The sequence below is a fragment of the Crassostrea angulata genome, chromosome 3 (genome assembly GCF_025612915.1).
Source record: "Crassostrea angulata isolate pt1a10 chromosome 3, ASM2561291v2, whole genome shotgun sequence".
NCBI classification, from domain to species: domain Eukaryota; kingdom Metazoa; phylum Mollusca; class Bivalvia; order Ostreida; family Ostreidae; genus Magallana; species Magallana angulata.
The window spans coordinates 30,567,189-30,591,289 of NC_069113.1; the positions used below are offsets into that span (position 1 = coordinate 30,567,189).

At 33.7% G+C, this 24,101-nt stretch overlaps 3 protein-coding genes across 5 annotated transcripts in view; all 3 read left to right on the forward strand.

The window, feature by feature from the left end:
• The window catches only part of LOC128176129 (FAU ubiquitin-like and ribosomal protein S30), a 116,872-nt gene extending 93,464 nt beyond the window's left edge, over positions 1-23,408 (forward strand). The window contains exons 1-5 of one of the 2 annotated variants that reach the window (XM_052842205.1): positions 13,502-13,578; positions 13,778-13,858; positions 14,882-15,020; positions 15,444-15,499; positions 23,238-23,408. In XM_052842205.1, the coding sequence (XP_052698165.1) occupies positions 13,784-13,858; positions 14,882-15,020; positions 15,444-15,499; positions 23,238-23,363 (396 nt within the window). In that variant the 5' untranslated portion in view covers positions 13,502-13,578; positions 13,778-13,783 and the 3' untranslated portion in view covers positions 23,364-23,408. Of the gene's footprint in view, positions 1-13,501; positions 13,579-13,777; positions 13,859-14,881; positions 15,021-15,443; positions 15,500-23,237 lie in introns of those variants that run through there. The other variant, XM_052842206.1, reaches the window with a different exon arrangement.
• On the forward strand, positions 255-1,598 carry LOC128176126 (uncharacterized). Its single transcript, XM_052842203.1, has one exon. It carries the CDS (start codon positions 810-812, stop codon positions 1,503-1,505), a length of 696 nt encoding a protein of 231 aa, XP_052698163.1. The 5' UTR covers positions 255-809; the 3' UTR covers positions 1,506-1,598.
• Positions 2,689-11,737, forward strand: LOC128176121 (ubiquitin carboxyl-terminal hydrolase 3-like). Of its 2 annotated transcripts, XM_052842197.1 has the most exons (16): positions 2,689-2,777; positions 2,987-3,145; positions 4,489-4,549; positions 4,963-5,049; positions 5,350-5,433; positions 5,633-5,720; positions 6,280-6,365; positions 6,482-6,592; positions 7,030-7,143; positions 7,838-8,058; positions 8,334-8,417; positions 9,418-9,536; positions 9,811-9,930; positions 10,068-10,141; positions 10,229-10,269; positions 10,364-11,737. In XM_052842197.1, exons 2-16 carry the CDS (start codon positions 3,058-3,060, stop codon positions 10,501-10,503), a joined length of 1,518 nt encoding a protein of 505 aa, XP_052698157.1. In that variant the 5' UTR covers positions 2,689-2,777; positions 2,987-3,057; the 3' UTR covers positions 10,504-11,737. The 2 variants fall into 2 exon arrangements, with proteins under 2 accessions (XP_052698157.1, XP_052698156.1); XM_052842196.1 differs by lacking the exon at positions 2,689-2,777 and having other exon boundaries at positions 2,866-3,145.
• Positions 23,409-24,101: the final 693 nt, after the last annotated feature.

Consider the following 24,101-nt stretch of genomic DNA (forward strand, 5'->3'; position numbering starts at 1 on the left):
TTCTCTCCTTTGTATCTCGCTTGTAAAATGACTTCTAACATTCATGTTTTGGTGAATCATTCAAAATACAAAAGTAAACAATTGTATACATAGAAATCAAAAATCAAATTTTCATCTGAAATCGTGTCTAGCTCCCTTTAATAATTTCCATAGGCGTTTAAATTTTAACAGTTTTCATTTTTTTTTTACGACCATTCGTGACCATTCATCCTTTTCATTTGAGAGCATACTTTCTGAACAAAGAGACGTTTTGCCACAAACGTAAATTAGACAAATAAATTGCAGCAACACACAGACTTGAGCAAGCAAACATAAATGAATGGACATTTACTAATAAATTTCGGACACACACTATTTAGATACTTCATTTGATATAAAAAAGAAAGGCCAGATTTATGTTTCATTAAACACTTTTAATAAGAAAAAATGTTGACCTTTTAAGTTTTGCCATAACTTTTATTTAATTATTTAATTACCTGGATATAACTAAGGAATGTTAAAACAATATGTGTGTTACATAAAGGTGTGCTTATAGAGCAGACAATTTAGTTGTAAAATACCCAGCTTGGGGTCAATTAATTTCGGCTAGGCATCCCGGTTCAAAGAAATTGTTGAGTGAGCACAAGCAGGTGCTTGTCCCTCATTGGTTAATTACTCAAATGCTTACACAAAACAAATAAAGTTGATTTTTTTTTAATTACACTAGGGGTTAATTTTATATCTTTAATTTCATTGGCTAGCATAGCGTTGGTTCCAGAAGAAGCAAGGTATAAATAAAACAGTCGTCGAAAAATCAACCATTATCTGGCATGCCCAAAAGAATCAACATGAAGCAGAATACATGTACTAAGTACACCGAACCTCTCTTCATTGATACAACTTTAGAGTATAAGATTGACCGAAGCCGATTCCCAGGCATCGACAACGGCGAGCCTATGTTGTTGGTTCATTCCTCTACCAACTGTCTATGCACCCAGACTCACACAAACGTCATCGCCCCAGCTGCTGATCACGAACTATTCACCATGATTGACACTCTAGCAGATGTAGTTACAGACACGGAACAGATCCAACCAGAAAACGAACTGAACACGTGCTGCTTTGGATTATCGCCCGTCTCTCCTTTAACACTGAGTCGCCAAGAAGATTTATGCTGTGACTTCGTTAGCGATTACCCAAAAGACCGAGATTATCAGAGTCTGGATTCCCCTCTCAACACCCTTGATGTTCTCTTTGACTTTGACTCGTCATCTTCATCGGACTCCAACCCCAGTGCTCTTCTTGATGACCAGTTATTTCCCAGTTTGTACAACCCGCACGATCCCGCCTATCTATTGGACGACTCCTCAACAATCTGTGACATTGACTTGTGTATCATTGGAATGAAAACCAGAAAACGGCGACACTCCACGGTTTACGAAGATTCGCCAAAACGACGGAGGACTGAGTGTTGCTGGGTGGCGGATCTGTTCGAGGAAGATGCGGATCTCCGATGGAGCAGCTGAAAAATTGTGACTTAGTGGATACCATATTCATTTACTCAATGGATCAAACGTGTCAGTGCTTGTTTGTATTGTATTTTTTGTTGGTGTATTAACAAAGTGCTATTATTATTTATTTACATGTTCATTCAATATTTTAAAAAAATTAATAAAAGATATTTACAAACATTTATACAATTATAGAGTATCACATAATTTAAAATACAGCAGAGTATCGGTTGAGATTATAGATATGCATGAAGGTAGCGACTTTCACATAAAAATTCTCTCTTTGAAAATACAAAAAAGTAAACTGAAAGAATAAGGATTACAGTTTTCATGGTATAAATACATTTACTTGAAATATTCAGCTTGAAAAGTACTTCTAATCTACGTTCAAGTTACAAATATCGTTAGAGAGTCTCTCCCCTGCATCTATTGACTTTTACAAACACAGTTCTTGACATTAGTTTAACTATACTTTGGAAATATTACGAAGAATTGCCGGTTAATTTATTTGAACATTAATTTACCTTAACTCGTTATCGACAATTCTAAGACGGTAAAGTTTCAACAATTCATTGCTCTCTAACTTATACTGGCAGTTAAAACAATATCGATAGGTTACTTTCTATAGATTATTATAAATCGAGGTAATATATAGAGTAATTTTCTTAATGTAAACATATTTGTGTGCAAACCCACCAGCAAAAAAAACAAAAAAAACAATTGATTGACTAAAACTTTCCAAAAAGATCAAAGAAATTCATAATCTTGGGTTAAATTCTTAACTGCTACACTCCGGCAAAATTGTATATAAAGCCGTTAGAAAGATTATTTCTTCTTGTTTTTTTCATAAATGGGCTCATAAAAAGGGATATGTAAATTAAAAATAACCAACATTAATAGCCATCTTTATATCGTGATTGATAGGATAATGAAGTAATTTAAGCGTTCACTGTCGAAAAAAAAAACAACTAAAAACGCGGCTTATTATATAGTTGTTGTTTTTTTTATTTGTATGATATAAGCCCGACCATATGCGGTAAACTTTTTTCGAAATTCTAAAATCTAATATACATACGTGGACTACTGTGAAATATATTTAATGAGTGAGTGCATCAGCTTTATAAGTGAAAAAAACCCCACCGCGTTTGACCGTTGTAGGATCCACCCCCGACCTTTTTGACGTTGTTAAACCGGAAGTAAGACGTATTACGCTTTTTCACTCCGCCATGATAATTTAGGTCGTTTGATAATTTCTATTTTTGGTCTTTGTGTTCTTCAAAATAAATCGTAAGTTAAAATGAAAAGTCTTACAAATCTCATTTTGTGTAACATTGTTTTGCGTGCATTACTTGTCAATCGTATTTAAATAGTTTGTTTCAAAATTTTCATGTTCATGAATGGGCATTATGTTCACGCTGTTCAAGTGTCCATTACGTTCACCGACAGTTATAAATAGTGCATTATTTTGAAAATAATTGTTAATTTTTCCTACCTAGACTACAGATTATAAAGAAAGCCTGGTAAATTCTGTGGACAAGTTTGATTTTAAATAATCGAGTTTAATTTCATGGAGTGCCCTCATCTGGAAGACAATGCCTGCATAACGACACCAAATATAAAGAGTGAGAACCTGCCTTCCCGCTTTGTTTGTGGTGGTGAGTATAGCTCATATAAAGTTGACGAATGTCTTGATGTGTGCCACAAAATATTACGGAGTAACGAAAGTAAATGGGCGAATCAAGATCAAAGGCCGATAACTCGTTAATGCAAATTTCGACACTACGACCTATGACAATGAACGAATAAATTGAAAATGCATGATGCAAGCTTAATGCCTGAATTTTGCGATGAATGATATTAAAAGCAGTGCTGTTGTCTTTTGGACGCACAGCTACATGTTATTTTTAAGACATTGCTTAAAAATTAAATCCAACGTTATTTTCTTTTCTGATCATACAAATTAAATATTTTGGGCTTCAATAACACCAAACTGTAAGTTCTATGAATAAATGGGATTGTTTTTATTGTTAGTATAGTTTCAGAATGACCCAGGACCTGAATAAGATCAAGTCATGAAAACATTATGCAGCTATAATAAACATTTATCAATAAACACATGATAAACAGTTACATTTCATTTCACTGTTAATGCAATAGTAGTGAGATTTGTTAATCATAAAAGGAGATTGGTAGCATGATTTAGGAATAAGAAAAAAACTCTGGCAATTCTGTGGGTCGTCAGAACCTCTTGCATCTTTTTTTACATCATGCGTTTTTAATTTAATCCTAAAGGCAGTTTATTTGTGTCTAAAATAAAAGCCTATCTACCAAAAGAATATATTTTCTTGCTTTTATATAAAATTTGAGCATAAAGTTGAACTTTGGTGACTACTCTTAAAACAGCTTACTATTAAATGCTGCATGGGTAGAACTATTAACAAATCTGTTAAATCTACATCTCTCAGTCTGTGTTTGATGAGTTTGCCTTTATAAACACTGAACACTATATTAAAAGCAATATTGTAAAGTCTGAAATGATATTTTAGAAGCATGCGCTGCAGTTAGATTTAACAGAAATAGTAAGACCAGTGGATATACATCATTCATCAACAGTGTAAAGAAGGTCACGCAGATATGCATGTACATTGTACAAATGTCTTCTAAAATTTATTATTACATGTAATGGAAGAAAAAAAGATTTTTTTACGTGATGGTCAATGTTTTACTAAACCTTTGATGATTATGAGTTTTGAGGTAGAAGATAATGATGTGGAAGAAAGTTGTTAAAAAAAGTTGACTGCTGGCTTTTTCCTTGGCATTATTCTGGTTATTTTGACTGAGAACACATACGCTGTGCCACTGCAGTAGGCCGGCCTTTGTTGTAGAAAATTGAATGGCAGAAATAACAATGCTTGTCTCAGCCTATTCAGCTGTCTTAAGTTTACATGTGTTAGCATTAGAGTGCTGTTTAATCCTTACTTTGGTTGGATGATTGTAGTTTGTAAAACAGAGCAGAGTCCATGGATTTGTGTGAAGTGTGGACGCATTCACTGTGGAAGGTAAGAGAAATCAAAATTCACTTCTTTAATAATTTTGGAAGGGTTTTATCAATAGATTTGGGGCATGCTGGTTTGAACACATTTAGTTGTTTAGTGTGCATGATGGAAGCCAAAAAAAAAATATTAGACTCAAGTTTCTTAAACCTTTACTTCATTCTTCATAGATATAGCTTGTGTCACAAAAACTGTTCAAAAAAAAAAAAAAGAATATTGAATAATCAAACGTTTAGTGAAAAAAAGCAAGGTAGGAAATCAATTTTGAAATTTGGAGAGGGAACATTAATAGATATGATGAATCTTAATCAATGGGAATTTCTAAATGAAAGTGCCTGCTTTAAATTTCACTGCTCTATTTGACATTAATTGTTTTATTTGATATTGATTATTCAGTCTCATTACTTCTATAACCACAGATATGTAAATGGACATGCCAAGCTCCACCATGAGGAGGCCACAAACCACGCAGTGTGCATGGACTGTGACAACTTGGCTGTCTTCTGGTAAGTCAGGTCCACATTTCTAGTGCCAGCTTGTGGTGTATCTACAGTTACTTTAATTTAATTTCATTTCGAAATCCTAAAGAAAACTTTGTACCATGAATTACTTTACCCCACCTCGCCTCCCCGAATTCCAAAATTCATATCTAGATAGCAATTTAGAAGTGTTTTTGGAAGAAATTTTAAATTAAAGGAGATTTCTAAGCATTATGTGTTGTTTATTTATTGTGTTATCATATTGATTTTTTACCTGTACGGTTACAAGTCATGTTTTAAACGTGATACAAATCTTTTTTTTTACAGTTACAAATGTGACGAGTTTGTTATCAATGACACAGCACCTGGTCATCTGGAAAAACTTCGCCAACAACTGAAATCCATCTCCAGGTATGTACACTAATCCGGAGCTGAAATTCAAACTAATTTTATGAATTCATGAAATCGATATTATTAAAAGTATCACAAGGACAGACCATATTTCTCTTTTGATCTGTGTTTTAAAAGAAGTCTTAAGCTCAATGATTTCTTGTAACGTTAACATGAGTGGGTTTTGTATATGTAATACATGTGTACATGATAATTCTAGTGCTCAAGCTCGAATGAGACAGAAGTCAAGGAGGAGGTGTTCCACTGATTCACAGGAGAATGAAAAGGCAACCAAAAAAATCAAGAAGGTAAAAACTTATTGGGTGTGCCTCTAGCTTTTTGAAATGAAAGCAGTAATGCTTAAAGAGATTGATTTATATTTATCGCAGGTTTTCTCTAGAAATGTGTTAGTATACAAAAAGTTAGATTCTGATTTTCACAGTATTTTCAAATAAAGTCAATATAGTTCATCAAGTTAAAGTGACAGGATAAAATATCAGAATTAAAACTTAAAATTTGCCGCTAGATACATATATATGTACATTTTCCAGTACCTATGTCTGTGATAACACTACAAATTGATTTTGTAATGTATAGTCCAAAACATTTCATTAATGTGACTATTTTTATATTAAATCATACAATTGTTGAAAATTATATAAATAAAAGTACACGTAATAGGGAATCATTCTTTGAATATTATGAGGTGATCAAATATGGTCAGGCGTGATCAAGTCTAGCATAAAGCCCGAAGGGCTTTATTGGATCTGAACACACTGACCATTATATTTGATCACTTCATAATACATGTACTCAAAAAATGATTCATTATGTAAAGCTAGCATCATGAGTGAATATATCTTTCAGGATGACCGTTTAAGTAAACCCCGATCTTCTGGATTACGGAATCTTGGGAATACATGTTTTATGAATGCAGTATTACAGTCGCTGAGGTACTTCAGTTTAAATAAACTTTGTTATATTTGATATATTATTATTGACATATTAAGTTATGTATTCAAATATGGAAACAGTATGAATTTTTCCAAATTTTTAATTCTATTTTCAGCAACATTCAACAGTTTTGTGGTTATATAAAGCAACTTCCATCTTTAGAAGAAAAAGTAACAAAAGTCAAGAAAATACAGACAAGGAAATCAAAAACACCTGAAGAGGATGTGTAAGAACTTTTCACAACCTATCATGATAATTATAACAACATCATTGCGATAGATCGTGTCTGTTTAGGAGGGTAGCAGTTTAAAATTGACACCCTTGAAACCTTCCAAACAGGCACTATTTTAAAACTTTGCTTTTATGACTCACATCTGTCAATCTGACAAAATTCTTTTCTTTGGAACAAGTTGTTTAAAGAATAATCTTTACAGTACACTAATTATATAAACACCATCAAATGAGTTTTTTTTTTATTGTTTTGAACTTTTTAATGTTTTAATCATAAGAAATCTCCAGGAAGAGAAATATGACTGACTGTTGGTATCCAAACTATGGTACATGTATGATTCTAAAAAGTCACATAATAATCAATTTTATTTTGTTTTGGTATAGAAGACTGTTCTAGACAAACATAAATATTTTTAGTGATATTTCTTGCAGATTGCTGGTAGAAGAATTGCGGAAGACTTTATGTGCACTATGGCAGGGCTCCAAAGGTGCAATCTCTCCAGAGTCCCTGTTTGCTGTCATTTGGAAAGTTGTCCCCAGATTTAGGTACAAATCGAAGTGTTTAGATGCACAAGAGACATTTCTTTATTTAACATAAATTTCCATGAAAATCTATTCCTTTTATAAGTATATAAATGAACATGTATTTGCACCTATATCCGAGTTTTTGCCAAAAACTTGTGGTACATTAGCATGCTATTTTTAGAGTAGGAATATTTTGAATTTTCTTAATAAAAACATGCAAAATGCAATTGACTGCTTATAAATAAAGTAATAGAATATATTTTTTTTATTGAAACTATAATTTCAAATCAAAACGTATCCTATAAAATAATATGGAATTATGTAGGGGAAATTCCAGTTTTGGACCTCTTGCTTATATTAAACCCAAAAATGCCTGTTGGTAAGGGGTATTTAGCTTGACTTAAAGTTCTATGCCAACCTGAAAATTTGTAAGTTGTAGGTCATTGTCAAAGCATAATCTTCTGAAATGCTTTTATCTTGTTTTCCATTAATTAATTGGGGACCTTTGAGATGGTTACCATCTCAATGGTGTCTAGTTTGTGCATTTTATCTCTAAGTGTCTCACAATTTTGTGCCCTCTTTTTAAAGGTTTATATGTTGTCTTAAATTTTAAATGGATCAAATTGTATGAAACTAGTTAAAGTTTAGCAAAACCTAAAATCTTGATTTTTTATTAACACCTGCATGACTATTTTTAAAAATGTCTGAATTTCAGGGGATACCAGCAACAAGATGCCCACGAGTTTATGCGGTACCTCTTGGACAGACTTCACACAGAGCTTCTGACACTGCTGCCCTACCCAAACAGTGACAGTCCATTCATCGGACCAAAGGGCAAGAGCACAATTGTAACCGCAATTTTTGGAGGCCTCCTCCAAAATGAGGTCACGTGTCTAGTGTGTGGGGTGGAGTCCAAAAAGCATGATCCATTCCTAGGTAAAAATACGATAATGAATGATGGGTTTTTTGGGGTTTTTTTTTTCAAAAAAAATTACATGTACCATTTGAATAATGTTTTAGTAATAAAAATAACATTCTCTGTTACTAAAGACACTATTCTCGTTAATTATTATTTGGGATCTTCAAATGATTGGATTACCGTGACAGATCAAAAATAGTTTAAATTTCAATTAAAACCATGTGTATGCCATTTGTGTTTGATTAGAATAATGATTGTAACATATTGAACAATGAAAATATTCTTATTACAGATCTATCTCTTGATATTCCCCAACAATTCTGTACGAGAGGAGTGAAAGCCAAAGACGGGGAACAGTTAAGATGTACACTCTCAGGTAAAAAAAAAAAAAAAGCAATACAGTGTGTATTTGGATCTAATTATACACCCAGTGATCACACCTCTATTGTTGCCAGTAAATTTGTGCAAGTTGAAAAGTCCATCTTTCAATGTTAGTCATACCTTGCTTTATTGATGAAAATAGGGGAGTTTGCTTGTCTAGAGATGGTTGGTGCTTGTGCTAAAAGTCATTATATGTACAAAGTTAATTCTGCATCATGAAAAGTGGTAAAAGAACAAAAATATGCTTAAGGAATCATCTCGCCCCTATTGAATACCATAACATCATTTGATGACAAATGTGGTGAAAATTATGTAGTGTAATACATTTTACTTGTAAAGCCTGGTGTTTTTCGGTATCAAAGGACTATATATGATAAGGGCCTAAAATGGCCCCCTAAAATGAACATCATCATTTTACTATCATTCTTTGTTTTCTTAGTACAGATATGTATGTGATGTGTTTACATAATAATCATTTTGGTTCAAGTGCCCACAATTTAGAAATATGACATTGTAAAGACAACCTTTTCCCGCCATTTTTGCATTTTTAGCGTAAAACAGCTTGTTTTCAAGCAGTTTTTCCTTTCGAAAACATAGAGCGCATTCTTGAACAAATAAAATATTTTAATCAGAGATGTATCTAGCCAAGACTGATCAGTGACAAAAAAAAATTCCTTGTTCAAGCATGCGCTCTATATTTCCCATTCGTAAATAGATAAGAAAAATGTCAATTTTTGGCTGATTTTGATTGAATTATAGAAATGGCGTCACTTCTGACGTCATATACTGCCAGTGAGTGCAAATAAATCAAATAAATAGATGAAAAATATATTTTATATCAACTCTTCTAAAAAATAAGTTAACATTTTCTTGTACCCAAAACACTTAAAAAATGGCGAATTATGGGGGCCAAATTGAACTCTTATCATATATAGTTCTTTATGTGAAATGAAGGAAAATTTGTATGATTAATTAATGATGTTTTATGTTTACAGACTGCTTACAAAGTTTTACAGAATTGGAGGAACTGGAGGAATCTGAGCTCTACATGTGTAGCACTTGTAAGAAGAAACAGCGGTCCACCAAAAAGTTCTGGATAAGAAGGCTGCCAAATGTAATCACCTTTATAAAACCTCTCAATCTTTATTTCGTTATCCTGATATTGTTAGGATTTTTTTTCTCAATTGTTTATTTATCTTTTGGTGTGAGGATTTTTTTTTTACATACACTTAACAAAATTTCCACATCTACTGTATTAAGCTGTGGAATGGATACCAAACAAATGAAAAAATTGTCCATTGCATTCATGAAAATAATATATAAAAAACAGAACATATTTTTATTGAAGAAAATAAGTGTTATCACTTTCCAATAAATATCTCTTGCAGGTTCTTTGTTTGCATATAAAACGCTTTCGATGGCAGTCTTTCTTTAGAGTGAAACTAGAGACATTTGTAGAATTCCCCTTGGAAGGACTAAACATGCACAAGTATATTCTCGACAATTTGGTAAGAACAATTGTCATCTGTAGGCAGTACACGATCTCAAAGACAAGAAATATTTATGAGAAGAAATACTAATTCAGATTTTGAAACACAGGTTGTTTGATGTTGATATAACGAGTACTGTATCTTTTTGCTTACAGCATGAGACGCGAGGCAGTGGGAGTGGGAGCAATGAGTATGACCTGGCAGCGGTTGTTGTTCACCATGGCTCTGGGTATGTATTTTTGAATATATTAATGAATGTTTTATAGAACTATTTTTACAGATTCTGTAATAAGTTATTTTTTTTTTACACTTTTAGGGCGGGATCTGGTCACTACACATCATATGCTAGACATGAAGGTAGGGATCCACGAAGTTGTCTCACATAAACCATACATATCAATGAAAGTGGCTTATCTATGTTTAATTCTATGCTCTCCAACTTGATTTTTAGGTCAATGGTTCCACTTCAATGACAGTACAGTGACTCCATGTGAACCAGAAACAGTGGCCAAATGTAAGGCCTACATCTTGTTCTATATACGCCGGCAATTCAAGGTCCCTGATTATTTAAGCATCAGGAATGGAAAGTAAACTTCACAGCATCAGGGAAACTGCTACAGTGGACCATATCATTGAAAGTGCGATTGAGGCTAAAAAAAAAAAAAAAGAAGATCACTTTTTCTGTTTTCATTGGCGTAGTTTGAAAGTACAATTCATTGCATTGAGATGACTGCTATTGGACCATTTCATTTACAGAGTGAATGAGGCCAACAGAAACTCATTTTCTTGTCGTTTCCATTTGTGTAGTTGTTGATCAGTTTTTAGTTTTGTTTAAAGAGTGTTTGGTATGCAGTTTCATTGGACAAGTGTATAAATGATGAAGCATGATGTTTTGAAAACAGGTATAGTACATGTCTATGGATGTCTGTCTTTTTCACCTTGTGTACAAGGTTTTAAAAGCATTTGGTGACTTGAGAATATGATCGAGGATTTTTCTTTCTAACACTACCCACCAGATTGTCTTGTTGTGTATCTGTTTTAGAACAAACAACTTTGTTTTGATGTGTTTGTATAATGTATTGCACATGTATTTGATCAAGTTAATATTCCCTGATCTTTACATTGGAACCAAGATAAAAAAGGTCACAACTAAATCTAAATATGTGATATATTTTTTTGTTTCTATGTTATTTTACATATTTCAGCATGGGTTAATTCCTGTGTCAATTTTTGTTTTACATCTTTACTTCCTCTTGTTTAGAGTGTTATTAAAAATGTCTACAGATTTTTGCCATTTATAATAGGTGAATTTTTTTCTTATCGTCAGTATAAAGCAGGTTAAAGGGTGCTTGTCCTCACATATACATTTAGGTGGCTCACCACCTTAATATCAGGTTGTATTTTTTTTTTCATGAATATACATGTAGCTGTTTTTAACATGATTTCAATAAACTGTCTAATATTTCTTCTATACAGCATTGTCTTGTGCACCATATGTGGTGTGTTCAGTTAAATACACAGACAACTTATTACCTTTTGTTCAAAAATATTCCATGAGATTGAGACAGGTTGCTTTACCTTGAAATTGAATGTTTTGTGACAGTGACTGTTATATGCTTGTTAGTCTGCCTATGTATGATTGAACGGTTGGATGTCTGAAGCAGCTACTGTGTAATTGCTACAGAAACCCTCGCAGGTTCTGAGGTTATTTTTGTCATTCAGTTTTCATCTGGTGTTTGTTCATGTGCTGAGCACTGGATCAAAAAAGTGTGCTTGTTTACTTGCGATCAAATGACATTTGTCAATAAAAGATGAATATTGCCAAGTTGGTTTTATTTGTTTTGGAAAGGGGGGACGAGTCCCGTCTTTTAAATATTAAAAAAAGGTGGTCGTCTTTTTTTCGCGATGCATACTTGCAAGCTCCTTCTTTTTCAGGACTATGCTGTATCATATCTTTTAAAAGGATAATGGTTGAAGTATTAATTGTGGTGAATTAAAAATTGTCCTCTCCAGTGTCATTTGTATGCATGCCCAATAATCTTACTGGAATAGAAGGAGATACATGTAATCGTTATTTTTTTAACGTGATTTTTCATAGGTCGCTGTAGTATTGGACCATTCGATAAACAGGACGTGTCGATTTCAGTGTGGCTGTTTCTTCAGAGCTATGAATGTACTAAATTTTCCGTAAAAAATAAAGGGAGTCATACTTGGAAAATGTAAATATATAACTTTAAATTCAGTTTTTCTCTTATATATACACAGAAGTAAAACGACGATTTTTGAAAAATGATCAGTTTTTGTAAGGCCCTGTCCATAGGGCCACTGGAGCAAGAGTAATAAAATTTACCATTTATGTTCCTCTTGCTATAAAGATGCAACACTTGAAAACAATTCGTCATGCAGTTTTCGAGAAGTTAAAAATGTTCAATTGTTAACGCACGATGACGGACGGATACCAATTGCAATGACTCGGGTGACATATTGCAATTGCATGGTCTTCGTTCGTCTCGTTTGTCAGCCGTCGTCTTCTTTTTGAAAACTACAACTAATTGTTACCAGTTTTGGTCTGAATCATTTCTAGAATAAGGGGAATAAAAAATTTGATTAGCTTACCACCTCGGGGCCTCTTTGGCAAGCCCCCCAAAAATGCCAAAAAGGCGGCAAACGTTTCAAAAATCTTCTTTCCTTCAACACTAATGAAAGAATCCCCATGTTGCATGATTTTGGTGTCCTTGAAGCCCTCTACCAATATTGTGAATTAAATTTATGCCCCCTTAGTCAGGGGTTCAGGCCCTAGGTTGGGGCCAATATGGACATAGGCCTATAGTGAGTATGTATTTTTCTGCGATGTCGCTTCCTTCATAACCCACATAAATCATCAAGAAAAGCGTCTTGAAAATCTTCGATCTCTTCTGTTATGGCAGCTATGACACGCCAAATTCACAAAAATATACATGTAGTTTTACGTCGTTAGCAAATCTAAAGCTAGGTTTACAACTGTAGTTTTCAGATAGTTTTAACTTTATAGCGACGTTAATCTATGATGTGAACTTGATCCATCAACAAAATATATTGTTAACGTTTATTAGATAAGCATATGGTATTACAGATGAAAACTTTGGTTAACGGATCGTTAACTACAGGTATATATAGTCTATAATCCAAGTTAAGCCCATTTTTTGTGAATTTTGTGTCATAAATAGCGGGGGGGGGGGGGGTAAATTAACTATAAATGCATGGCTATGATGTCCATGATGCCATATACCTTATGAAATGTATGATTCCCGGGACAGGATTTCAGACCTATAATTATTTGTGCCATATAGTAGAAATATATGGGAAAAAAACAGAATTATTATTTTTTCAAAACGAGTCAACCCATTTATAACACGTATACCTTGAATACAAATTTTAGGCCATTTCATCCAAAGTTAGATCTATTAACAGAGTCAAAGGCTTTTTTGAAAACAATAAAAGCACAGTAAAACCCTTAGTCCGAAATTTTATGTTCTCGATTTCTATTTTAATCTAATCTAACGCAATCATATCTAACTTAAATATGGCTTTTGGGGTTTGTTCGGGTAATTCGATGCGTCCATTCAGTGCGCAAGCGCAATCCCACTTCCTTTTTGTAGCTGCCATTTGTGATTGCACAAAACACGTGTAAGTGTACGGAGATAAATGATATATTTCAACACTTTATGTAATACCTTTCACACCATAAAACTATTTCTGATAAACAGATTGTAGTTATTAGTGATATTTTGTCAATAAAACAGCGACAGTTTGTTTATATTTGGAGCTTCAAAACTTTTTTCCTGAGTGTTGCTGCAGATTGACCAAGTTTCACTTATATATTCAGGAAACAATGCAGTTGTTTGTACGAGGTAGCGAGACTCATGCCTTGCAGTTGGCAGGAAACGAAACTGTGTCCGACATCAAGGTAAATCTACAGTCCAGAGAAAATGAACTAGGTTGTATCACAGTCACCTGAATTTTTATCAATCAGTCGCTCAATTATTCTCTTTTGAGAAGTGGACAGGCGTAGCCTACATCCACTTCTCTTCGCAAGCACTCATATTTTAATTCTGGAAAACGTATAAATGTCGGAATCGAACACGGATTACCGTTTATGCTTCGACTCATTTTTCGACTCCATTTTCCCTTTTTAACATTAATGCATGCATACACATATATATATATATATATATATATATATATATATATATATATATATATATATATATATATATATATATATATATATATATATAACAAAAAAATAAACACTAACCCGCTGTCAAATCATTTTTCAACTTCTACATCCCGAGTTTTAAATTTTGTGTATCACATAGTTTATCCTCAAAAACACATAATTATGTTTTGGTTGATTTTAAAAGGAATTTTGTTTTTGGAATTTACATTTTCATATTATTATGTTTCATGTTGCATTTGTTGAAAGCAATGCAAATTATTAACAGAAAAAGATGCTTTTTTTACATCTCGATCTTTGTTGTAATTTTTAAGATTCATCGAAACATAAAATTCCTGTCTGACATTGAAAATTACAAAATTTATATAGTTTTTATAGTAAACCAAAATCTTTATCAGAAATTGTTCCATATTACTTTGGATGTGTTTAATCTTAAGCCATGAGTCACATCTGTACAGTAGGTAAATACCCATTGTTTGAACCAGAAGTTATTCACCCCCAAATAAATATCAACTCTCATCAGTACTTTCAGAACTTTCATTAATGTTCTGCTTTTAGTTGAAAGTGGAAGGACGATGTACAAAATGTTGTTAGATCCTTAGTGTAGAAATCATAGGACAGTGAAAAAGAAGATCTAATTTAAGAATGAACCTACCGGTATTTAGATATGTGTAGAATCTTGATTAAATTGATTTTGTGATGTTTTTTAATTGGTGAATGTGTACAATATAATTTTTTAAATTAACTTTTTAGAACTTGATTAGCGAGCGAGAGGGGTTTCCAGTTGAGGAACAGATTATTCTGTATGCTGGCAAACCACTTCAGGATGAGTACGAACTGACTAAACTTAATGACTTGTCCACCCTGGACATTGAAGTCAGAATGCTGGGAGGTAAGTTGTTTTTCTTCTAAAGTGTGCATTGTACTTGATTCCTATTTTTGAGATCTCAGGCAAAACAGGCAACAAAATATTTGTAGGTTGAATCATAATTGTTGTTTGTTGTCCATGAATATTAGAACAAAATAAATAAAAATATTCTATGTAACCTAAATGGTACATTAGATTCAATTTAAAGTAGAAAGGGGAAATCAGAGAGTAAGCTGATCATCATAATAGATATTCACATTACCTTACATGATATCATTGGATTGTTCTATCCATATCTCACTGAGTTATGTATCACTCTAATGAGGATGGATAATTCAAAGCTCAATTTAACAAGTACCCCTATACAAGGGTACATTTCGTATGTGCATATGAATGTTTGAAATGAAAACAGATGATCACTAGACTCTATACAATTTTGTTTATCAGGTAAAGTCCACGGCTCTCTTGCTCGTGCCGGAAAAGTCAAGGGACAGACCCCAAAGGTAATCAATAGTTACTATTATCAATCTTTTACTTATTCCTACCAGCATTCAATAATGAAATGACACTTGGATGTCAAATTTTGTCAATACATGCAGCAACATTGCCTGACGTCATAATATCAGGCATATCTAAGGTTTGAAAGTTGCATTCTTCAAAACAGTATAGGCAAATGGAAGCTAGCAATATCAAGATTTTTTATAAAAAAGGACACGATGCATGTTTAAAAGAGGTTCACCATGTGCGTGTGTAATTCTGATTTAAAAATAGATAGCCTTGCCTAATAGGTGGAAGGGAAGGGGGGGGGGGGGGTTAACAACAAATTGTTACCTATTGTCTACTATAGTAGAAGTTAAGTTATATCATTATCTTTATTTTAAAAAAGCATCAGTTTGGATTAAAGTAAAGATGCTGCATGGAATATTTACTGGAGGAACTAAATGGCCGAAGCATGATGTTTTGTTTCATATGTAGGGTTGGATACCGGTACAAGGTACCAATACGGTACCGAATAGTTGGGGTGCGTCTTTTAACCCCAAGGAACCCCAAGGAAACCCCAAGGAACCCCAAGGAAACCCCAAGGAACCTCAAGGATACCCAAAGGAACCCCAATGACAAAAATTAATAAATTTTAATACCCAAGGGGTCTTACTGGACTTCAAGGGTCACCTCTTAGTACCCCAAGGAACCCCAAGGAAACCCGTAAGAACCCCATGGAACCCAAATGATAAAGTTTTTAACCAGTGATACCCCAGGGGTCTCATTCGAATCAAAGTCTCACCCCAAGGTACCCCAGTGATAGAAATTAATAACTATTTATACCCAAGGGGTCTCATTTGAATCCAAGGGTCACCTCGTAGTACCCCAAGGAACCCCAAGTATACTCATTAGAACCCCAAGTAACCCCAATAATAGAAATTAGTAACTAGTGATACCCCAAGAGTTTCATTATACCCCTATGCCCCCACAAATGAAGTTTAAGGGGGTATATTGGTTTCACCCTGTCCGTCCGTCTGTCCGTCTCTCTGTAGATGCAACTTTGTCCCCCCTATAGAATTTTTTACTACTGCATGGAACAGTCTGAAAATTTGTACATATGTTGATCACCATCTGAAGATGTGCACCTGTAATTTTTTTAGGATCAGACAAGATTTAATGATTTTATGGCAGTTTTCATTTTCCTCATTCTATATATTGTTCACTGATGTTGAAAAGTAAGGGAGGTAATCCTTACAGATTTTATTAATTAATTTATAGCATTAAAATACCCTAAAATATATTTATATAAATACATTCAAATGGAGGTTTTTTGTCTTTATGCGTTAACTTAATTTATCTTTTATAAGTATTCTATCAACTGACAATGCAGAATTTTTGTTTGTCAATGATAAATTCTTAGGAGCTGGCTGAATTCATTTGTCCCAAGAGGGCCATTATCTGAGCCATGGTTTAGATGGAGCATGTGTGTATGGAAAATTGATAATCTGTAAAATGGGCACTTTGGGGCTAATTTAAAAGGAAATAAATAATAACATTATTAAAATAAAGAAGTGAACTATTTTTAGAAGTTGTTTAAATTTATTAGTCATGCAAGTAAATTGATGAAGTGACCCTATAGGGAATTTAATTTAAATTATAGATTTAAAATTACTGATATGATTGTAGTGTTTCCGCAATTTTAAAATTGTTTGTAATATTAAATTTTCTTTCTTACATATTTTTACATAGTATGGTAATTTATGATGGTAATGTTTTGGGAGTTTATTAAATTTAACAAGCCTGTCAAAGAAAATCATATATAAAGTCCTATGGGATCAATTTTTTGATATGGAGTTCCATTGTACCATAGCAGAAAGTGAGGAAAATTTGAAACAACTAACTGCATCTGTTAAGACTCTTATTACTAATAGAAAGATATTCAAAGTTTTATCAACAGAAGAGCATTGCTTGGCTACCGGTATTTCCATTTACTGCAAAGGGTGGGATTATTGTCATTTTGTTGGTTTTTCATTAAAACAATTAAATTAAAAAAAATATCATCAGATACATTAATTTGTAAATATATTACTGTTATACATATGTATTTAAAGTGATAAGTACCCCAAAGAACCCAAATGAATCCCAAGTATACCAATGAGAACCCAAAGGATACCCTTGAGAACCCCATAGATACATGTATTTCAATGGTGGAAAGTAAATTTGATGACCCAGGCCAGTCTCATTAAAAATCAAAGGGTCACTCCTGATACCCCAAGGATACCCCAATTATAAAAATTGATAACTATTGATACCCCAGGATACTCATTGGAGTCCAAAGGTCAACTATTGGTACCCCAAGGATACCTGTAGGAACCCCAATTGCAAGGTACCCAATTGATAGAATCTAATAACCACCCCAATAGTTGTACTGTAAAACATATTACTAATTAATACCCAATTACTCAATGGAATATAATAAAAACATCTGGGCAACCCAAGGAACACTTGTGATACCCCAATACATACTGGTATGATAAAAATAATGTTTCTCCTGACTTAAAATATCTGTTCACTTTGGATGAATTAAACAATTAGTGTTGTCAAATCAGTTGAAAATCATAATCGAGTATCGTTAATCAGCAGAATTTGTTGTCTCTTACCAACTGATGATCAGCCAATATTGAATCAGTAACAAATTATACCAAATTCATGAAAATAGGGCACTAAATTTTATGTCACCACAAGGAAGTCTGCAATTCTTCCGGTGAACCATTCATATGAACACTTAATATGACAATGTTTCTTCGGTGAAATTTTCAAATGAAGTGGAGAAAGATATTGTTCAGTTACAAGACCCAAACTTGTTTTACTATTGACATAGGGGGTGTTACCCTTATTGGAGTACTTTTGAGAAAAGACAAGAAGTGATCATGGAAGTGTGGAGTGGGGCTATCTCCCCTTCGTGGGTACAACACAATGGATTGACCCATTATGCGTGCAGAATGTTCACCTGAGAGGCACCAAAATACCTGTTAATTGCAGGTAGACACCCGTTGTATATTGGTGGTAGCTCTTGGACAGGGATTAAAGGGCCAACATAACCCTTTACATACACAATGGCTTCATCATCACTGTTGCAATATATTTACCTACACCTACATCTCCTTGTTTATTGGTAGACAACCCTTGTGAATTTTGGGTGTCTTCCCACTTTGCTATAATTCTGAAATTTTTATGGGTGACTGATTTTAGCTAAGTGGGAATGGTGCTCAGGTAAGGGTTTCAAAGAACAAAGGAAATTAAGAACCTTGAAAAAATAAACATTATATGGTTCAAGTTTTGGGCAGTTGATTTTAATAATGAAAAAAACTATAAATGTTAATCTTATAAGAAATGCAGAGGAATTATCACGTACATCATACAATTTGGCTATAGTGGTTATGATATAAAAGAATTAAATGCTCAACAACATGCATGTACATTTAGGACTACATTTTCAGACTGATGGAACTTTTTCAATATTTTACCCCTGAAATTCAGAAAAATTCTTGTAAAAGGACTATATATATGATATGGGCCTAAAATGAACATCATCATTTTTTTTTGTACAGATATATATGTGATGTTTTTACATAATGTTCATTTTGATTCAACTGCCCAGAATTTAGAAATATGACATCGTAAAGACAACCTTTTCCTGCCATTTTTGCATTTTTAGCATAAAACAGCTTGTTTTCAAGCAGTTTTTCTTTCAGAAAAAAATAGAGAGCATGCTTGAACAAACAAAATATTTTAATCAGAGATTTATCTAGCCAAGGCTAATAAGTGACAAAAAAATTTTCCCTGTTCAAGCATGCCCTCTATATTTCCCATTCATAAAAAGATTAGAAAAATGTAAATTTTTGACTGATTTTGATTGAAATATAGAAATAGCGTCACTTCTGACGTCATTTTCTGCCAGTGAGAGCAAAAAAATCAAAAAAATAGGTGAAAAATAAATTTTACATCAACTCTTCTAAAATATAACATAACATATTATTGTACCAGAAACACTTTAAAAAATTGCGAATAATGGGGGCCAAATTTAACTCATATCATACATATAGTTCTTTCGTACTTCAAATCACCATCTACCAGTTGAAGTGGGAAGATGGGAAGGTATCCCATTAAATGAAAGATTTTGTCCTCTCTGTTACAAAAAACGTATAGCCGATGAATTTCATTATATTTTAGAATGTGATGCAATATCACAAGTCCGAAACAAATTTATAGACAAAAATTTTTCGGCTAGACCAAATGTGTTTTAAAGTATTACATATTAGGGTATCCTTGGGGTTGTATGGTGTATCAAGTGTTATAAATCTGTATGATTAGGGTATCTTTTGGAGTTCCTTGGGATTTCTGTGGGGTTCCCTAGGGTTTATAGAGGTTTTTAGAGGCGTGTCTGGGATACCAACGAGTCCCCAGTGGTATCAAGAATTTTTAATTTGAATTATTAGGCTATATCCTTGGGGTTCCATTGGGTTCTATGGGGTATCAAGTTTTATGAATCTGTATTATAAGGGTATCCTTTAAGTTCCTTGGGGTATCCATGGGGTTCCGTGGGATACCTAATGGTGTCTGGGATATCAAAAAGCCCCGAGGGTGTATCCAGAGATATAAAATTGTGTTATTAGGGTATCCTTGGGGTTCATTTGGGTATAAAAAGTTATATTACTGGGTATCCTTGGAGTTCCTTGAGGTATCCATAGGGTGTGTCAGGGATAACAATGGGGTATCTGTATTATTACTATTAGAGTACTATTAGGGTATCCTTTAGGTTTCTTGGGGTACCCATGGGGTTCCCTGGGATACCTTGTGATTTGTCTAGGATATCAAAGAGACCCAAAAAGTATCAAGAGATATAGTGTATCCTTGGAGTTCCATAGGATATCAAGAGTTATAAAATTTATATAACCAATACATGTATAAGAGTATCCCTAGAGTTCCTTGGGGTATCCGTGGGTTTTGTCTGAGATACCAATGAGTCCCTACGGGTATGAAGAATTTAAATTTGTATTATTAAGTTATCCTTTAAGTTCCTTGAGGTATTCGTGGGGTTCTGTGGTGTATCAAGAGTTATGAATCTGTATTTGTAGGGTATTCTTGGAGTTCCTTGGGATATCCCTGGGATTCTTAGAGGTGTAGCTGGAATACCAATGAGTCCCCAGGGTTATCAAGAGTTTTACATTTGTATTACAATGTATTAGGGTATCCTTGGGGTTCTATGGAGTATTAAGAGTTATGATTCTGTAATATTAGGGTATTCTTGGAGTTCCTTGGGATATCAATGGGGTTCCCTGGGATTCCTAGAGGTGTATCTGGAATACCAATGAGTCCTCAGGGTTAATAAGAGTTTTAAATTTGTATTATTAGGGTATCCTTGGGGTTCTATGGAGTATCAAGAGTTATGATTCTGTATTATTAGGGTATTCTTGGAGTTCCTTGGGATATCCCTGGGGTTCCCTGTGGTTCTTAGAGGTGTGTCTGGAAATACCAGTGAGTCCCCAGGGGTACCAAAAGTTTAAAATTTGTATTATTAGGGTATCCTTTAGGTTCCATGGGGTTCTATGGTGTATCAGGAGTTATAAATCTGTATTATTAGGTTATCTTTGGGGTTCCTTGGGGTATAATTGGGGTACCAAGGGTAAGGGGTGACCCTTGCACTCTAATGAGACCCCTTTGGGTATCAATAGTTATTCATTTCTGTTATTTGGGTATCCTTGGGGTTCCTTGGGGTTTCCTTGGGGTTCCTTGGGGTTTCCTTGGGGTTCCTTGGGGTTAAAAGACGTGCCGAATAGTTGCTTTAAAAATACCGGTAAAATACTGTTTCATTTAATACCGGTACTAATAACGGTATTTCTGTATCTTTGAAACCTTGTTATACATTTAAAATGATTTTAAAAAAACGATTTAAGACTCATTAAAGTATTAAAAGGATAGGCTAATTAACGAAATATGTGCTTTATCATTCTTAGTACAATACTTGATTCGACTGCAAATACTTAATAAATCAATACATAATTTTTTTTTAAAAATAGTGTAAAATACATTTACAATAATAGTGTTTAAATTTTATTCTGACAATAAATGTAAATTAAAGACAATATAGCGCAAAAGTTCTTTATTTATTTCGGTTCTATTTTCTGATGTTTCGTCAATTAGTGCGACCAAACAATGGTTGGCAACCGGGCAAAGTGCTCGACTGTCTAGTCTCATTTCAGTAGGAAATCAGATGGTTGTGTTTGCAACCATTGTCAGTAATTTTGCCTGGGAAAAGGGGGAAACACCAGTAACTTTACTAAACATTTGAGAATCAGATTCAATTTATTTGTTTGTTAATCTTTTATCAAAAGATTGAAACATAAACATAGTTTGTAAACTCATATGTTATTGTAAATATATAATACATGTACTATCTTTATAAATTATAACACTGAAAGATCAAACACACATTTATTGAAGAAGAAAAAAAAATCATTAGTCTAGTACCGTATCGTTAAAAATACCGTATCGTTTCAAAAATACCGGTATGGTATCGTACCGTTTCATCCTTAACGGTATCCAACCCTATAAATCATATGACTTGTTTGTCGATAAATTGAGCAGAGTTTCTGAAAACTATCGGTCCTACCGGCAATCCAATAGAAAATCCAATAACATTTGGTTTATTACCAGTCCTTGTGACAACCAAGATTTTTTCTGTTTCTCTGCACTGTTGTTGGCTTTTAGTCATTATCTCTAAAACGCTTTTAGGAAGCGTTTAATTCAACTTTCTTCTAAACGCTTATCTTAAACTGATGTAGCATTATGTTGCGGTTGCAATCCATAACATTTGAGTTCATACCAGGCTAAAAGCAATGCTAGGATTGAGAATTAAAAAAAATATGAAGATAGTTTAAACAAGAAAGACAGGAAAGGGTTGAAGTGTATCGAGGTTAATGGGATGACTCATTCCGTATAATAGAAAAGGGTCAATCGTGGCCATTTCATAAATCAACTCTCACTTTTGATTCCACAAATTTTCAATTGTATATGATCATGAAAGATCATAAGTTTGTTTAGATTTAATGAAAATTATCCAGTCCGATGGCTAAAAATCGAGAGTTTGTGACACAGGAATACACTACTCATTCAGTAAAGTAGAAGATTACACATGTTTGTGTTCAAATTAATTGCATTTAATAAGCGTGAATAGCATGGAGTAATTAAATCAACAAAAATTCCAACATTAATGAAGGTCTACCAGAATATGTGAAGGTCCACCAAAATATTCTTGACCAGTGGACCTGCGGTCCACCAAAGTAAAAAAGTTAGTGTCAAACCCTGGAAACGCCCCCTCTGTCTTATTAATCAGGTTTCAATACTTGGCTTAAAAATATGGTGTCTAAGGGAATTTTGTATTGCAATAGACACTGATGGTACCCAGATGATTATAATGTTGAAAAATTGTGTTAGGACTTCCGAATGGAGGAAAAACAACATTTCCCATTATAAATCTCAGCAAGAAATATGTTTTCAATCCTGTGAATTTTTCTGATTTGAAAATAATGTCTATGAAGATATCTTCGATATTTTCCCTTTCAACACTTTCAATATCTTACTTCTTTCACATATATGTGTATTTTAATCTAAAGTCATCCAAGAGTGAGGATGTCTGTTTTTATTTAATTGATTTTATATATTTACATGATTGAGAATTGACAGGTTTTTCTTTAACAGGTTGAGAAACAAGAGAAGAAGAAACAGAAGACAGGAAGGGCCAAGAGACGCATGCAGTACAACAGAAGATTTGGAGTTGTCGTGTCTACATTCGGTCGCAGAAAGGGACCCAATGCCAACTCCTAAAATGTGTTTATTTCAAAAACTGGATTAAAATCATGTTGTAGCTGTGCTTTTATCTTTTTTGTGAAAAGATTACTTCTTAAATTTTTTTATCAAAATATTTAAAAACCTTTTAAACAATAAACCTCATTTAAATTATAACCTTTCTGATCAAAAAATGTTTCTTAAGGAAAAAAATTTACTATTAATTAAGGGTCAACCACACTCTATACTATAGTATACCAGGTAGATGCAATTTTACATCGACTAGGGTCCTACTCTGCAGGTGCCCTATAGTGATCAGTTTGTCCATCTGTCCTTCCACCCATCCGTCTGTCCGAAATCTCTTGTCCGGAGCATATCATCTCAGAGTGTCCCTTTGGCCCAATCTGGCTCATACTTCTCCCATAGAGTCCCTTGGAATAAAGGGTGTGCAGTGACTTTGAACCATATTTTTAGGTCGAAGCTGGAAGTATTAGCAGAATTATATGAAAAATCCTTGCCCAGAGCATATCTTCCCTCCCCTTGGTCCAATCTGGCACAAACTTCACTCGGAGAATGCCTTTATTCAAAGGAATTGCAGTGACCATTAATGAAGTGTAGGTCAAGGGTCATGGTCATATATGCACAAATTCTTTTTTCAAAGCATATATAAATATATATATATACTCTCCACCTAGCCCTATCCAACTCGGACTTCACATAAACAGAGCTTTTGAAGAAAGGGTGTGCAGTGACCTCTAACAAAGTGTCAGAGTCGAA

What these genes read in the sequence shown, in the direction of transcription:
- LOC128176126 (XM_052842203.1), top strand. Translation starts at nt 810, where the DNA reads ATGCCCAAAAGAATCAACATGAAGCAGAATACATGTACTAAGTACACC.
- LOC128176121 (XM_052842197.1), top strand. Translation starts at nt 3,058, where the DNA reads ATGGAGTGCCCTCATCTGGAAGACAATGCCTGCATAACGACACCAAAT. An exon ending in CAACCAAAAAAATCAAGAAG is followed by an intron (nt 5,721 to 6,279) that starts GTAAAAACTTAT and finishes TATATCTTTCAG; the next exon opens with GATGACCGTTTAAGTAAACC. An exon ending in GTTAAGATGTACACTCTCAG is followed by an intron (nt 8,418 to 9,417) that starts GTAAAAAAAAAA and finishes TTATGTTTACAG; the next exon opens with ACTGCTTACAAAGTTTTACA.